The 17,534-nt window shown below is 50.2% G+C and overlaps 1 protein-coding gene across 2 annotated transcripts in view; it reads left to right on the top strand.

Annotated features, from left to right (window-relative positions):
• Positions 1 to 9,379: 9,379 nt before the first annotated feature.
• The window catches only part of LOC120936090 (transcription factor 23-like), a 29,288-nt gene continuing 21,133 nt past the window's right edge, over positions 9,380 to 17,534 (top strand). For both annotated transcript variants that reach the window (XM_040348204.1, XM_040348203.1), the window contains exons 1-2: positions 9,380 to 10,010; positions 13,194 to 13,466. In XM_040348204.1, coding sequence (XP_040204138.1) covers positions 9,858 to 10,010; positions 13,194 to 13,466 — 426 coding nt within the window. In that variant the 5' untranslated portion in view covers positions 9,380 to 9,857. The remainder of the gene's footprint in view (positions 10,011 to 13,193; positions 13,467 to 17,534) is intronic.

The following is a 17,534-nucleotide window of genomic DNA, read 5'->3' as shown; positions in this document are numbered from 1 at the left end:
AACATATATAAACATTTTTTTCCCCTCAGTTTAGGCCGATACGTATTCTTCTACCTATTTTTGGTAAAAAAATCGCAATAAGCGTTTATCGGTTGGTTTGCCCAAAATGTATAGCGTTCACAAAATAGGGGATAGTTTTATTGCATTTTTATTAATTATTATTTTTTTACTACTAATGGCGGCGATCAGCGTTTTTTTTTGTGACTGCGACATTATGGCGGACACTTCGGACAATTTTGACACATTTTTGGAACCATTGTCATTTTCACAGCAAAAAATGCATTTAAAATGCATTGTTTATTGTGAAAATGACAATTGCAGTTTGGGAGTTAACCACAGGGGGCGCTGATGGGGTTATGTGTGACCTGAAGTGTGTTTACAACTGTAGGGGGGTGTGGCTGTAGGTGTGACGTCATCGATTGTGTCCCCCTATAAAAGGGATCACACGATCGATGACGCCGCTACAGTGAAGAACGGGGAAGCCGTGTTTACACACGGCTCTCCCCGTTCTTCAGCCCCGGGGGCCGATCGCGGGATTCCAGTGGCGATCGGGTCCGCGAGTCCCGCGGTCACGGAGCTTCGGACCGGGTCGTGGGTTGCAGGGTGTAAGTCTGACACCCCGCAACACCGATCTCGGTAAAGAGTCTCTCACGGTGGCTCTTTACTACGTGATCAGCCGTGTCCAACCACGGCTGATCACGATGTAAACAGGAAGAGCCGTTGACGGCTCTTCCTCACTCGCGTCTGACAGACCCCTCGGATCGCCACACTGGACCACCAGGGAAGCCCACCCTGGACCACTAGGGAAGGGCAACAAAAAAAAAAAAGTAAAAAAAAAAAAAAAAGTCTAAAAAAAAAAAGTTAAAAATAAAAAACATAAAAAAAAAAAGATGCCAATCAGTGCCCACTGGTTGGCAACATAGGAAAAATAAGTGCCGCCCCACAGTGTCCATCAGTGCCACCCCACAGTGTCCATCAGTGCCACCCCACAGTGCCCATCCATGCCCAGTGCCCACCTATCAGTGCCCATCTGTGCCACCCATAAGTATCCATCAGTGCCACCCATAAGTGCCGCCCATGAGTGCCCATCAGTGCCGCCCATGAGTGCCCATCAGTGCCGCATATGTGCCCATCAGTGCCGCCTATGAGTGCCCATCAGTGCCGCCTATGTGTGCCCATCAGTGCCGCATACCAGCGCCACCAATCAATGCCACCTTATCTGTGCCCGTTAGTACTACCTCATCGATGTCCATCGATGTCCATCAGTGCCGCCATATCAGTGCCCGTAATTGAAAGAGATATAATTTTTTTTCAAAATTTTCAGTCTTTTTTTAGTTGTTGCGCAAAAAAAAAAAATCGCAGAGGTGATCAAATACCACCAAAAGAAAGCTCTATTTGTGGGGAAAAAAGGACGCCAATTGTCATTCAAAGTGCGACAGTGCTGAAAGCTGAAAATTGGCTTGGGCGGGAAGGTGCGTAAGTGCCCTGTATGGAAGTGGTTAAATATATTAATAGTAAAAAGGTGAAGTCTGAGCATGTAGGCCCCTTACAAAATAATCTGGAGTGGGTGACTGGGGACAAAGAGAAGGCAAATGTATTAAATGTTTTCTTCAGCTCTGTGTATACAATGGAGCATGGGGGAGCTCATGTCCAAAATGGGGGTGGGAGTGACACAGCCCCAAATCCACAATGGCTCAAAAGTGATATGGTCCAGAAATATTTAGACAGAATAAAGGTGGATAAAGCGCCTGGACCTGATGGCATCCATCCACGGATCCTAGGTGAGTTGAGCTCTGTCATTTCAAAGCCACTGTATCTAATATTTAGGGACTCATTAATGACAGGAATAGTACCACTGGATTGGCGCAGGGCCAATGTGGTGCCCATATTTAAAAAGGGAAAAAAGTCTTTACCAAGTAACTATTGATCTGTTGGTTAGATACTGGAGAGATTAATAAAAGACCACATGGATGAGTTCTTGCTGGAAAATAATATTTTAAGCAACAGACAACATGGATTCATGAAAGACAGAAGTTGTCAGACAAACCTGATATATTTTTATGAAGAGGTAAGTAAAACCCTGGACAGAGGGGTGGCTGTGGGCATAGTATATTTAGAATTTGCCAAAGCATTCCCCCACACACATCTAATGTGTAAGGTAAAGTCTACAGAATTCAGAGAGTTGTGGTTAATGATTCTTACTCTGAATGGTCCAATGTTATCAGCGGTGTACCCCAAGGGTCAGTGTTGGGACAAGGGTTGTCCCGATACCATTTTTTTGAGACCGAGTACAAGTACCGATACTTTTTTTCAATTACTCGCCGATACCGATTACCAATATTTTTGTTTAATGTCATGTGACAGTATTTTTTTTACTTTTTTTTTTTACAGTGATTTTTTTTGTTTTTGTTTTTTCCGTGTGTTTTTTTTAGGGGGGTGGTGGATTGTCAGTGTGTTTTTTTATTTTTTTTTATTTACATTTTATTTTTATTTATTTGTAAAAAAAAATATTTATTGCAATTTTTTTTTTTAATCAGCCCTGTTGGGGGTCTTTGGTGAGATATCAGGGGTCTTAACAGACAAAAAGGGACTAAGGACACAGATTCCCCAGTCCCTTTCTCTGCAGCCTCAGCTGAAATGAATAGAGGAAAGCTCCTCTCCATTCATAAACTGAAGCATCTTAAACACAGGTTACGATGCTCAGTTATATGAATGGACAGAGTCGGTGATCACCGACTCTGTTCATTCGAAAAAGGTAGGAGCCGGGCTTAGCGGCTCCTACCTCCGCTCTCCCCCCTGACAGATTGAGGGGGGAGAGCGGCATGGGGGGGAGAGAGAACTGCACGGACGGACGGGGGGAGAGAGAACTGCACGGACGGACGGGGGGAGAGAGAACTGTACGGATGGACGGGGGGAGAGAGAACTGCACGGACGGACGGGGGGAGGAGAGAGAACTGCACGGACGGACGGGGGGAGAGAGAACTGCACGGACGGACGGGGGGAGAGAGAACTGCACGGACGGACGGGGGGAGAGAGAACTGTACGGACGGACGGGGGGAGAGAGAACTGTACGGATGGACGGGGGGAGAGAGAACTGCACGGACGGACGGGGGGAGAGAGAACTGTACGGATGGACGGGGGGAGAGAGAACTGCACGGACGGACGGGGGGAGGAGAGAGAACTGCACGGACGGACGGGGGGAGAGAGAACTGTACGGATGGACGGGGGGAGAGAGAACTGCACGGACGGACGGGGGGAGAGAGAACTGCACGGACGGACGGGGGGGAGGAGAGAGAACTGCACGGACGGACGGGGGGAGAGAGAACTGCACGGACGGACGGGGGGAGAGAGAACTGTACGGACGGACGGGGGGAGGAGAGAGAACTGCACGGACGGACGGGGGGAGAGAGAACTGCACGGACGGACGGGGGGAGAGAGAACTGTACGGACGGACGGGGGGAGCGAGAACTGTACGGATGGACGGGGGGAGAGAGAACTGCACGGACGGACGGGGGGAGAGAGAACTGCACGGACGGACGGGGGGAGGAGAGAGAACTGCACGGACGGACGGGGGGAGAGAGAACTGTACGGACGGACGGGGGGAGGAGAGAGAACTGCACGGACGGACGGGGGGAGAGAGAACTGCACGGACGGACGGGGGGAGAGAGAACTGTACGGACGGACGGGGGGAGAGAGAACTGTACGGATGGACGGGGGGAGAGAGAACTGCACGGACGGACGGGGGGAGAGAGAACTGTACGGATGGACGGGGGGAGAGAGAACTGCACGGACGGACGGGGGGAGGAGAGAGAACTGTACGGATGGACGGGGGGAGAGAGAACTGCACGGACGGACGGGGGGAGAGAGAGAACTGTACGGATGGACGGGGGGAGGAGAGAGAACTGTACGGATGGACGGGGGGAGAGAGAACTGCACGGACGGACGGGGGGAGGAGAGAGAACTGCACGGACGGACGGGGGGAGAGAGAACTGCACGGACGGACGGGGGGAGGAGAGAGAACTGCACGGATGGACGGGGGGAGAGAGAACTGCACGGATGGACGGGGGGAGAGAGAACTGCACGGACGGACGGGGGGGTTGGAGAGAGAACTGCACGGAAGGACGGGGGAGTTGAAGAGAGAACTGCACGGACGGACGGACGGACGGACGGGGGGGTTGGAGAGAGAACTGCACGGAAGGACGGGGGAGTTGAAGAGAGAACTGCACGGACGGACGGACAGACAGGGGGGGTTGGAGAGAGAACTGCACGGACGGACGGGGGGGGGGTTGGAGAGGGAACTGCACGGACGGGGGGGGTTGGAGTGATAACTGCACGGACGGGGGGGGGGGGAGAGAGAGAACGTCACGGACAGACAGGGGGAGGTGAGAGAACTGCACGGACGGACGGGGGGAGAGAGAACTGTACGGATGGACGGGGGGATAGAGAACTGCATGGACGGGGGGGGGAGGAGAGAGAACTGCACAGACGGACGGGGGGAGAGAGAACTGCACGGATGGACGGGGGGAGAGAGAACTGCACGGACGGACGGGGGGGTTGGAGAGAGAACTGCACGGACGGACGGGGGGGTTGGAGAGAGAACTGCACGGAAGGACGGACGGACGGGGGGGGGGTTGGAGAGAGAACTGCACGGAAGGACGGGGGAGTTGAAGAGAGAACTGCACAGACGGACGGGGGGAGAGAGAACTGCACGGATGGACGGGGGGAGAGAGAACTGCACGGACGGACGGGGGGGTTGGAGAGAGAACTGCACGGACGGACGGGGGAGTTGAAGAGAGAACTGCACGGACGGACGAACGGACGGGGGGGTTGGAGAGAGAACTGCACGGAAGGACGGGGGAGTTGAAGAGAGAACTGCACGGACGGACGGACGGACGGGGGGGTTGGAGAGAGAACTGCACGGACGGGGGGGGGGGGGGGGGTTGGAGAGAGAACTGCATGGACGGACGGGGGGGTTGGAGAGAGAACTGCACGGACGGGGGGGGGGGGGGTTGGAGAGAGAACTGCATGGACGGACGGACGGACGGGGGGTTGGAGAGAGAGAACTGCACGGACGGGGGGGGGGGGGGCGGCAGAGAGAACGTCACGGACAGACAAGGGGGGGTGAGAGAGCTGCACGGACGGGGAAAAACAGCACGGGGGAAAGACAACACTGAGCACGGGAGAGAGAAGCTCCAACTCCCCTGCCTGCCCAGGTATCGGGTGAGGCATCGGAGCATTTCCCCCCGAGTACAAGTATCAAGTAGCTCGGTATCGGGACATCCCTAGCTGGGACCCTTACTTTTTAATATCTTTATAAATGATATTGGGTCTGAGATCAAAAGTAAAATTTCTGTCTTTGCAGATGACACCAAGCTATGCAGTGGAATAACATCCTTACAGGATGTCTCCAATTTACAAGCCGACCTCAATGCTCTGTCTGATTGGGCGACTATGTGGCAGATGAGGTTTAATGTTGATAAATGTAAAGTTATGCACTTGGGGGCTAAGAATATGCATGTGTAGCGCTACTCCCGCAGGAGCTGCTGGTTTGTTTTTGGGATTGGCATGTTGAGTTACCTTGATGTGGCCCAGGGGTGTAGTTGTAGGAAACAAACAGTGAGCGAAGGTCCAGACAGTGAATAAAGGTTTTTTTCCAATGCTTTATTTTCCAGGCCAACATCAATATCAATTGGGAAGGACAAGGTTGATGAAGAGATAAAGAGAGAACCTTGCAGTATCAGGCCTGGATATTAAATGGAGCAGTCAGTACTGCTCTGTATAGTACCAATTTGTAACTCGTCGCCACTCCAACTGAGTGGGTAAAGTGCCCCCGGATAGACCCTTTTATTTTTGTTCAGGCCTGGCATCCGAGATTTCACTTAGGATTTCTGGGAGGAACAGGCCTGTCTCACAGGCCTGGCTCTAGGGCCTCCGCCACAGGCCAATTACAATGACTGAGCTAGGTAGATAAATGGAGCGAATCCTCCCAGTAGATTTCTGCATTGGTCACCAGATGACAGCAAGCATACCTGTCAGTACTCTGGTCACCAGATCCCCAATTGGTTTGTTCAGGCTCTGTTGGACAACCTGCCTCCGGGTCCCCCTCAAACCGACTCCCCAATCGTACGGCACCCAGCCTGGGATCTTTTCAATAGAACCGGGAACCAAGTGAGTCACTGGGGTCCCCTTGTACCTCCGGATGAGGTTCCAAGTAGTATGCAATTTCGGCCAGGTGGGCCACGCCGGCGGGGTCCATGGATGCGCGCACCCTGAAGGTGGATGCCGCACCTGGAACCGGGACCCCGCAAAGATTTTAGAACACATGACACCTGTCGCAGATATACCCCTCCCCACCAGCCTTGCGAGGGAAAAACTCCTCTAATTGGCTGCTGAAGAAAGCTCACTCTGCCAGAACCCCTCTGGCGCCAACTGCTGGCCAGGAAAGGTATTGCATCCCTGGACCACAGACTGACCCAGCGGACACTTCTGGAATGACAGAAGTCCAAAAATGTAAACAAATTGTGAATGGAAGCAAGGTAACTCTCCCATTCCCCACTAACTTTGGCGTAGAGCCCATACTGAAAGTAAGGGGGCGCTACACTTTTTTTTCCAAATTTTTTTTGTTTATAAAAATAAAAAACGCAGTGGTGATCAAATACTACCAAAAGAAAGCTGTATTTGTGGGAAAAAATGACATAAATCTTATTTGGGTACAGCGTTGTATGACCGCGCAATTGTCAGTTAAAGTAACGCAGTGCAACATCACAAAAAAATGGCCTGGTCCTGAAGAGGGGTAAATCTTCAAGAGGTGAAACACACTTGCTGGTGACCCTGGAACACACCTGCTGGTGATGCTGAAACACACCTGCTGGTGATGCTAAAACACACCTGCTGGTGACCCTGGAACACAGTCTCTCCTCTGGCATTGCACCCAGCTCCCCTGGCATGCCTCCTCCAGATATCCACTGTGCCTCACTCATGGAACCTTCTCCTGCCCTGAGTCCATGGTGAAGAACTTATCCGGACATGCTTTGCGATCGCTTCTCCAGCCCCTCTGTTCCAGGACACCTCTTCCATGACCGTGTAAGGATGAGGCTCCCTTCCAGCCCCCGGGCTCCTCCACCGAGGCGCGTACCCCCCCCCCCCAGATGGGGGTGGGCCTTCTGCTGTGATCTAACACTCCATTCTTTACTTCATCCAGCTGCCAACTCCCCTCCAGTGGTCTGGACCTGAGCTTATGAAGGAGGCCTGCCCCCTGTCAATTCCAGTTGGGGATTGGTTAGGGCTCCTCACATGAGCTCTTTGTCACTCCAGCTCTCAGCCCTGCTCCTCTTCCAGAACATTCTCCCTGGAAGCAGGGGAAGCGCCCAAAACCTGTAGGTGGTCACACCCACTGCTACACTAACCACTCCCTGCCCCAGAAAACGAAACAAGCAGGCCTAGCATGCAGCATAGGCCTAACTAAATTTACCTGCCTAGCAGCTATCACAAAAATCTTCACTTCTAGCACCTACCTAGGGTAAGGTGGCCAGATTTTTAAACTGAAATCCGGGGAAATTTTATTTTTTTATTGCCAAATGGTAAACTATTTTATAAGCATATTTTCCTCAAATGATATATGCAGTGTTTGTGGTATGTGTGTATGGAATTATTGTATGCAAATGTCTCCGGGCCCCCTGTGTTCAGTGGGAGACGGGTGACAGTAAGCGGACTATTTCTTCATTTTCAGGTTAAGGCATTCACGGTCTTCATATTGAAGAGGCCGGGCTTCAACTGTGTAGCGCGCTGCGGAGGATTAATCCGACTAAACCAAAAAATGAAGAAATAGTCCGCTTACTGTCCCCCGACCCCTCTGAGCATAGGGGGTCCGGAGATGTTTGTTTTGTAAAAAGTAACACCGTGGGGTGTAATTGGTGGACAGGATTTGGGAGTCCCCGCCCACTCTACCTCCGGGACACTGCTGAGATGACAGATCCGGGGACAGGCCTGGGGACAGATGGGCTCAGGGGACAGCGTCCTCAATCCGGGGACTGTCCCCAGAAACCAGGGACGTCTGGTCACCCTAACCTGCTACATCTGTTGGTTTTATCACAGTTGTGGTGTTTGCTACATATCATTATGTCAACTATCGCTCCTATGAGTTGTCTGGAAATACTTTTTAAAGCGAACATGTGCCTCATTGGGTACTGGAACTCTCGATATCTAAAGCCACCGCTCCCACACTCTATGAAGAATAGGGTGACTTAGCCTATTAGGCTACTTTCACACTGGGGCGTTGCATCATCGGTGGTAAAGTGCCGCGATTTTAAGTGGCACTTTATCATCGTTTTTGCAGTGCTACTCGGCAGCTAGTGGGGCGCTTTTAACCCCCGCTAGCGGGCGAAAAAGGGTTAATACTGCCCACAAAGCACTGCAGCAGTGGTTCGCCGGCGCTGCCCATTGAGTTTAATGGGCAGGGGCGCTTTAGGAGCGGTGTATTCACTACTATTCCTATAGCGCCTCAAAGATGCGACTGGCAAGCCATTTTTGAGCGTCCTGCCAGCGCACCGCTTCAGTGTGAAAGCCCTCGGGTTTCCACACTGGAGTCAGAGGAGCGGCTCTTTTAGGGCGATTTGCAGGCGTTATTTTTGGCACTATAGCGCCTGCAAAGCGCCCCGGTGTGAAAGTAGCCATAGAATCCACCTAAAACGGAACTAATCGCCAGATTCAGAGAGACTTAGGCTGGCGTATCAGTAGATACGCCAGCCTAAGTCATAATTTACGTCTGCGCTAATTTAAGCGTATTCTGGTAACCAGATACGCTTAAATTAGGCTCAGATACGAGCGGCGTAAGTGTCTTACACCCTCGTATCCTAAAATGTAATTTTTAGGCTGACCGCTAGGTGGCGCTTCCATTGCGGTCGGCGTAGAATATGTAAATCAGTAGATACACAGTAGATTCACGAACGTACGCCCGGCTGACGCAGTACATTTACGCCGTTTACGTAACGCATTAGCGGCCTAAAGTTATTCCATTAAATAGATGGAATAGTATGGCCGCCGTTCCCGCGTCGAAATTCGAAAATTTTACGCTGTTTGCGTAAGTCGTCCGTGAATAGGGATTTACGTAGTTTACGTCCACGTCAAAATCAATAGGCCCGTGCGGCGTACTTCGCCGCAATGCAAACTGGGAAATGTAGGCACCCGGCGCATGCGCAGTTCATAGAAAATGTCAAAAACGTAAGGTCAAACCCCATTAGCATAAAACACGCCCCCTCAGACAAATTTGAATTAGGCGCCCTTACGCCCGCCCCCTTTAGGCTACGCCGCCGTAACTTAGCAGGCAAGTACATTGTGAATCATGTACTTGCCTCGCTAACTTACGGCGGCGTAGCCTAAATGCCTTAAGCTACGCCGCCGCAAGTATGCGCCACCGTACCTGAATCTAGCTATAACACTTTTGGGTGGAGCGATCTTTTCAATGCACGGCGGTGGCCTTTTGCATAAAGCACAATCCATCTGGGTGTCCTGAAGGTATCTGAGAAGTAGACGGGGCGTATTTTGGGTTCTGGCATCTTGGCAATGGCTGGAGAAAAAGTGCTGGCCGGGCAGCCAGATAAAACCACAAAGAGAGCAACCTAAAACATCCCCTTCATTACACGTCTGAAGCTGATAAGAGCCACGCAGAGCGCGCCGTTCTCATTACACAGCTTGGGGGATGAAACATAAATTATCCCAAAGGAATCTTCCGCTCTCTCCAAATTCATTTTCCTTAATGAGCTTTGGGAAACGTTTTTTTCTTTTTTTTTCCTCTTTTTTTAATTCTGCTTAAAGCACGTTTATATAGTAAGATGTGAAGTCCTTGCTAGCCAGTCAGAATGCTGAGAGCAGAAGTCGTTTTGCCGAACTGGGAACTTCATGAGCCAGTGGAAGAGGCTCGGGAAGGAGATGCCATTGAGGGGCCCCGGCGGGAGTCAAGAGCGCAGCTGATTGGGCGTAGGAGAGGACAAAAAATCGCCAAACGTCAGACTGTAAGTGGGTGAAAGGGCCTGCCTGTGAAGATTGATGGAATAACTGAATTAGTTTTCTGCTTTTTCACTGCTAAGGGGATGTACACTATATTACCAAAAGTATTGGGACGCCTGCCTTTACACGCACATGACCTTTAATAGCATCCCAGTCTTAAGCCTTATACACATGATCTGATTTTCTGCGGGCAAAGCGTAGGGCCCGGATTCAGAAAGGACTTACGACGGCCGGCGTATCTCCAGATACGCCGTCGTAAGTCCAAATGTGCGCCGTCTTATCTATGCGCCTATTCAGGAACTGAGATACGCCTGAATTTAGCAAGATACGACCGACGTAAGTCTCCTACGCCGTTGTATCTTGGGTGCATATTTACGTTGGCCGCTAGGGGCGCTTCTGTAGATTTACTACGCCGTGTCCGCCATAATGTCGCAGTCACATGAAAAAATCGCTGATCGCCGCCATTAGTAGTAAAAAAAAAAATAATTAATAAAAATGCAATAAAACTATCCCCTATTTTGTAAACGCTATAAATTTTGCGCAAAGCAAACCGATAAACGCTTATTGCTATTTTTTTTACCAAAAATATGTAGAAGAATACGTATTAGCCTAAACTGAGGAAAAAGTTTTTTTATATATGTTTTTGGGGGATATTTATTATAGCAAAAAGTAAAAAACATTGAATTTTTTTTCAAAATTGTCGCTCTATTTTTGTTTATAGCGCAAAAAATAAAAACCGCAGAGGTGATCAAATACCACCAAAAGAAAGCTCTATTTGTGGGGAAAAAAGGACACCAATTTTGTTTGGGAGCCACGTCGCACGACCGCGCAATTATGAGTTAAAGCGACACAGTACCGAGGAACTTTACTGGCCTGCATAGGGTCCTGACCTCAACCTGATAGAACATCAATGCCTGACCTGACAAATGTGCTTCTGGAAGAACGGTCAAACATTCCCATAGACACTCCTAAACCTTGTGGACGGCCTTCCCAGAAGAGTCAAAGCTGTTATAGCTGCAAAGGGCGGGCCAACTCAATATTGAACCCTACAGACCCAGTCGTCCCAATACTTTTGGTAATGTAGTGTATGCAATTACTTTCTAAAAAATATTACCCCGTCCCCCCCTCCCCCCCTCAAAAAACTCAAAAAAATTGAACTATTTTCGGCAATGTATATGTCGATTTCAAATTTCATTGGACTCAATGGAAAACAGCTGTCACTTGTTGAAAATAAGTATACTTATGTTAGCTTTGTGATTTGATTCTTGTGTGTTTTTTTTCTGTACATTCTGTATGTTTTCTAATTGCAGTAAAGGGAGCTCCAGGACCTCCTTGTTTTTCTGTCCTAAGGGTAAAAGTAATCTGAGGCCTCGTACACACGACCGAACATGTCTGCTGAAACTGGTCCGCGGACCAGTTTCCGCGGACATGTTCGGTCGTGTGTAGGGCCGACCGGACAATTTTCCGGCCTAGTGGACAGGTTTCCAGCGGACAAAAGTTTCTTAGCATGCTAAGAAACTTGTCCGCTGGAAGCCTGTCCGTCGGACATGTCCGATGGTCAGTACGACTCAGCGGACATGTCTGCTGGCCCGAGAACCCGCGCATGGCGTCGAAGTGATTCGACGCATGCGTGGAAGCATTGAACTTCCGGGTTTGCGGACGTGGCGGTGTCAACATCACCGCCACGTCACCGCGCTGTCTGTCCACGGGGATTTTGGTTTGATGGTGTGTACAACCATCAGACCAAAATCTCCGAGCGGACATGTCCGCGGACCGTTTTCATCGGACATGTTCGCTCGTCTGTACAAGGCCTGACTGGCAGGGGCGTTGCTAGGTTTGCAAAAGATCTGGGGCTAGAGTTCATAGCAGCAGTCAATAACCTTTTTGCAGGCTGGTGGGGGGGGCCTTGGGCACGCCGGTAGTAAGCAATTTTTCACGGGCAATGGCTGGTGTTGGCGCTTCAATCATCATGGCACCATGGTTGATATGGTGTCAGGGTGATTGAAGCGCATTGTTTCTATTGTTACATTCTAATATATATTGAAGTTGTTCAACTTACCATAATGCAGAATCAGTGGGAGCCCTGGGTCTGTCACTTGCCACATCTCATGCCACCAGATGCAGCGTGTCACCTGCCACCGTCACTTGCCACATCAACTGCCACCATTTGCAGATTGTCACTTGCCACGTCACCTGCCACCATTTGCAGATTGTCACGTCACCTGCCGCCAGATGTGGGTTTCCACTTGCCAAATGATGTGGATTGTCACTTGCCATGCCAGCGCCACAAAATGCGCATTGTTGCTGCACCGGTGACAGTGCCCTCACATTTAGTGAGGGCAGGAGAGCGGAGATGTGGGGCAGGCCGGCAGAGATGATGTCATCTCTCTGCTCCCAGCCGCACCTTCGACATTGAAGAAGTCCGTGTTCTGACAAAATGAGCACCATCGCTGTGAGGGCGGAAGAGTGCTGATGTGTGGCGGGCAGTGAGAGATGATTTTATCTCTCTCTGCTCCCCAACACACATCTTTCCCACATTGAAGAGGCCCGGCTGTGAGGGCGGGAGAGCGGTGATGTGGGGCGGGCAGGCAGAGATGATGTCATCTCTCTGCTCCCAGCCGCACCTTCGACATTGAAGAAGTCCGTGTTCTGACAAAATGAGCACCATCGCTGTGAGGACGGAAGAGTGCTGATGTGTGGCGGGCAGTGAGAGATGATGTCATCTCTCTCTGCTCCCCAACACACATCTTTCCCACATTGAAGAGGCCCGGCTGTGAGGGCGGCAGAGCGGTGATGTGGAGATGATGTCATCTCTGCTTGTCCACCTGCTTACCTCTCTCCTCTCATCCGCCTCTAATGCAGCCCGCCTGCCCGCCCGCCACAGCCATGACCCACTGGTTAGGCAGGGACCCTGCGGCAAGAGACTCTGGGCTATGGGCCCCAGATTCGGGGCTACGGCCCCAATAGCCACCCCCTAGCGATGCCACTGGTGACTGGTGTTCTAGCCCTTCACCACTTCACTGAAAGAGTTTCACTTTAAACTAAATTAATATTTTTTGGATAATTGTATTCAATGAACATTGCAAGAGTTAGTATATCTAGTAATATATATATATATATATATATATATATATATATATATATATATATATATATATATATATATATATACATGTTGTCTTTTACAGGTTGCGTCTCCCACTAAGTCCCATGGTGGGGCAGTTTCAGGGAAGAAGACTCCAGAGAACAATGCCCGGGAGAGGAACAGGGTCCGCACCCTTCGGGAGGCCTTCTTGTCCCTTCAGGCCGCCCTGCCCTCTGTCCCACCAGACACCAAATTGTCTAAGCTGGATGTCCTGGTCCTGGCCACCAGCTACATAGCCCACCTCACTCAAACGTTGGATCATGATGGAAACAGTGCTCTGTCTGGAAGGGGTCCTGGGTACCTGCATCCTATGAAGGTAATATGAACAAAGGGTTTATTGTGTAAAACAAATTCAATCCATCATGCCACCTTAAAGGGCTTTCCTCCTAGGTTGAATGATTTTTTTTCCCAGCTTAGCTATCTCTGGAAACAGGTGCAAGTGAAACCATTTACAAGAGACAGATAACTTAAAGTCTTTCTTGTCATTAGAGGGAGTTAGTCACATTTTAATTGACTTGTTCTGTTATGCTGAGGACATTTAAGTGGCATTCACGGACGACTTACGCAAACGACGTTAAATTTCAAATTTCGACGCAGGAACGACGGCCATACTTAACATTGGCTAGACCACCTAGAGGGCAGCTTTATCTTTACGCCGCATATCTCGTACGCAAACGGCGTAAATTTACTGCGACGGGCAAGCGTACGTTCGTGAATCGGCGTAACGACTCATTTGCATATTCTACGCCGACCGCAATGGAATCGCCACCTAGCGGCCGGCCTAGAATTGCAGCCTAAAGATCCAAAGGTGTAAGTCACTTACTGTACACCTGTCGGATCTTAGGGAGATCTATGCGTAACCTGATTCTATGAATCAGGCGCATAGATACGACCGTCGTATCTCTTTTATGAATCTGGCCCACAGTATTTATATATATATTTATATTATTACTATTTAATTTGTTATACTATTTCTTTATTTTCTTTATTTTAAAGTAGACCTAAATCAAATCACTAAAACCTTGACACAGTAAGCATTATCAGGTAGTTGTTTTCAATCTTTTTAAAATTTGCAGGTTTTATTAAAATAATCCTGACAGCCATCTGTAGTTATTACTTGGGTTATGTTTCTTCAATAAGATTCGAAATATTGGATAAAATGTTAAAGCACTCACTCCTACCGCTGTCTTCAGAAACAGATGGGAAATCTAGGTATTCATATTAAGATGCGTACTGTTCGCACAGAATAGTTATTGTTGGTTTCTTTTGTTACACTTCTGCGATCTCCTAGGTCCTTGGGCCCATCTATATGTATTCCTTTTCAAATAAAGTATTTGTGGTACTAAAATAATCCTGACATAAGGAGCCTTGTTTAGGCACTTTCTGTCATAGGATGGTAAGTGTGCTCCTGCATTTCTGCTCTATCACATATGGCTATGCCGAGTGGTGTATTTTGGTTTTGTGCTGCCCTAGGCAAGACTAAGGTGCCCTCATCTGAATTTGTCCCACCCCTTCCTGTTTAAGATCCACCCCTTCATCTGTAAAATCCACCCCTTCCTATTTAGGCTCTGCCTTTTCCTATTCAGAGGTGGGGATGAGAGAGAGAGAGGGTGGCTCCCCTATTTCCCCCATACTACAGCAGGAGGTTCTCCCATTCCCCCCCCCCCCCCCAACAAAACAACACCAGTCGCTCACCTTCCTGCAGTCCACTGCCTCCTTTTTACCAGCTGTATGTACTGCTGTAGCATGATCACAGCCTAGTTTTTGGACCTGCTTTGCCACGTGAGCTACTTCCGGGACCGGAGGCTGCAGCCACTACTGCCACCTGCTTTTCTACCCTGTCACCGAACGGTCAGTCCGCGATCGCCCCTGGTGGTCCGCACCCCCATAGCAATGCCACTGCTCGTAGTGCCCTTCTGCCTGGGGGGCAGTGCCTGAAAAATGCCTAAGCTACCTTAGCTACCTAAGCCAAATGCCTTGTTTGCCTTGCGGTAAATCTGCCCTTGGCCGTGCCAACACAAATTGCACTGGCATGGTCCACCATTGTGTGTGTGTGTATTTTTTTGTGTGTTTTTTTTCTGTTGGTGGAACTGGATGGACTTGTGTCCTTTTTTAAAAAGATTAACTATGTATATTGTATACTAATATTTCTCTTTTCGTTCATGGATGGACACAGCTCCTTAAATCTTGACATGTGGGTTATGTTCCTGTTCATAGGAGAGGACTAGGCAGAACATGTTAGTTATCTTAAAACATGTAACTTTAACAGAGTTGAACAGCCCCGCCCAGGGGGCGGTCCCTCTGATTTTAACCCCTCACCCTGCAGCATGCAGCTCAGTTTTTTTCAGCCTAGTAGAGGAGATGGACCTTACTCCCCCTTGGGCCTAGAGTCCTACAGAAATTTTTACTATTTTATTATTTTATTTTTTGATCCTGAGATCTTCTATCAAGTGCCGGCTGGGCGACAAGCTGGATATTATAGATCCTGGTAGTCTCCCCAGTCCAGCCTTCGAGCGTGAGCAGACCTTAGCTGAGAGCTGGGTCGGCCACGACATTCCCCGTTTGCTCCAGGGGTGGTTGGTGAGTTTTTTACTCCGGGGCCCACATATGACTGACCTACTCGAGGTTCAGTCACAGTGGGCCATGGCCGACAGACACTCCGTATGTCCGGCGGTGAGTCTGTCTGGAACGCACCAGCAATGTCCACGCATGGACGGGTAAGTACAGTTCCTCCTGTTTTGTCAGTTTGGAACAGCTGGGCTTCCTGGAGGGTCATTAGGGGGTCCCCTGTGCCCCCTTACCTCTCTCTGTCCCCCCTCTTTCCTCCTCCCCATGGCAGGACCTGCTGCGTCGGCGGGGTGTACCTGTAAGGGTCTCCGTATCCCAGTTGGGGGCTGTGGAGGTGTCGGGGTGCGCTCTCTGTGGGGGTGGTGTGTCTTTTGGGAGGAAGTGTCTTGACTTAGTCCCTAAGGACTGTCAGTGGGTCGGAATGGAGTCTGAAGCAGCCATGGACAATTTGACGGCAGTCCTGAAGTAATGTGTTGCCTGGGTGGAAGTGGCATGCGGGCAAAAAAGCGCCCCCCCCCCGCGCTCTCCTGGGGAATACTCGGACTCAGGCCTGGCTGCAGCTCAGGACCCCTGTTCTGAGGTGTCAGAGGATGTGGACCAGGACCGTCCAGGCACTGAGGAGGACTCCTAGTCCGGGTCAGTGCAGGACAGAGCACTTGTGGGAGCACTTATCAATGCAGTAAGGCACACCCTTAAGCTTGAAGATACTGCTGGGACATCCACTGGGGCGTGAGTCCCTTTTGGGTCGCACAAACCGACCCGCTCTGTAAAGGTTTTTTCTTATGTTGATTTCTTTGACAGATTCATAGATAAGGAATGGGAACGGCCGCAGAGGTCCTTTATGGCCCCTCAGTGCATGGCGGTCCGTTGCCCATTTTTTCAAAAGGCTGTTTTCAAAGGGTTTCTCCCCCTGTAGTTGACCCCCCGGTACCAAGGTTGAACAAGGTAATCACTGTCCCGGTAGAGGGGACCCCTGCTTTTAAGGACCCTACTGATAGGAGATCCGAATCGGTGACTCGGACCGTGTACGCCATGCTGGGGTCAACGTTGCGGCCGTTAGTGGCTGCCACTTTGGTGTCTCAGATTCTCATTGAATGGGCTAAACTTTTGCACCAGGCAGTTGAGGAGCATCAGCTCCCACAAGAAATTGTGACACTGGCCGACCAGCAGGTGCAGGGCCTCTGTATCCGCGGTGGTCTTGCACCACCTGATATGGCTGAAATGCTGGTCCGCTGACTAAGCTTCTAAGAAAGCGCTGACAGATTTGCCTCTCAAAGGTGGGAGGCTCTTTGGTGCCTCACTGGATGACATTATTAAGGATGTCACTGGAGGTAAGAGCACACTTCTACCTCAGTCCACCAAGAGTAAAGGGCCTGCCCGCTAGCAGACCCTCCCAAGCCGAAAAAGGCTCAACTGGGGGACAGAAGCGTCCCTGGGTGCGCAAGCAATCCAAGCCCGCAAACAAAACTGCTTCCGCATGAAGTTTTGCCCCCACCTTATACTTGGGTGGGGGGACGTCTTTGCAGGTTCACAGCTCACTGGACCTCCCTGCTTTCCGACAAGTGGGTTTGCAAAGTGGTCTCTTCAGGGTACAAGAACGAGTTTCTTTCTTGTCCAAACAGATTCTTTCCCTCAAATCTTCCTCTCCTACCGTCTCGTCGGACTGCCCTGACTGGGGCAGTTCAAGACTTAAGGTGCGGGGTAATCATACCTGTACCACCACAGGACAGGTTTCAGGGATTCTACTCAAATCTGTTTGTGGTCCCAAAGAAGGATGGCGTTCGTCCAAGCCTAGACCTCAAGGCCCTCAATGCCT

Source organism: Rana temporaria, chromosome 4 (assembly GCF_905171775.1).
Source record: "Rana temporaria chromosome 4, aRanTem1.1, whole genome shotgun sequence".
In the NCBI taxonomy this organism is placed as follows: Eukaryota; Metazoa; Chordata; class Amphibia; order Anura; family Ranidae; genus Rana; species Rana temporaria.
This window is presented reverse-complemented; position numbering and strand designations above follow the sequence as displayed.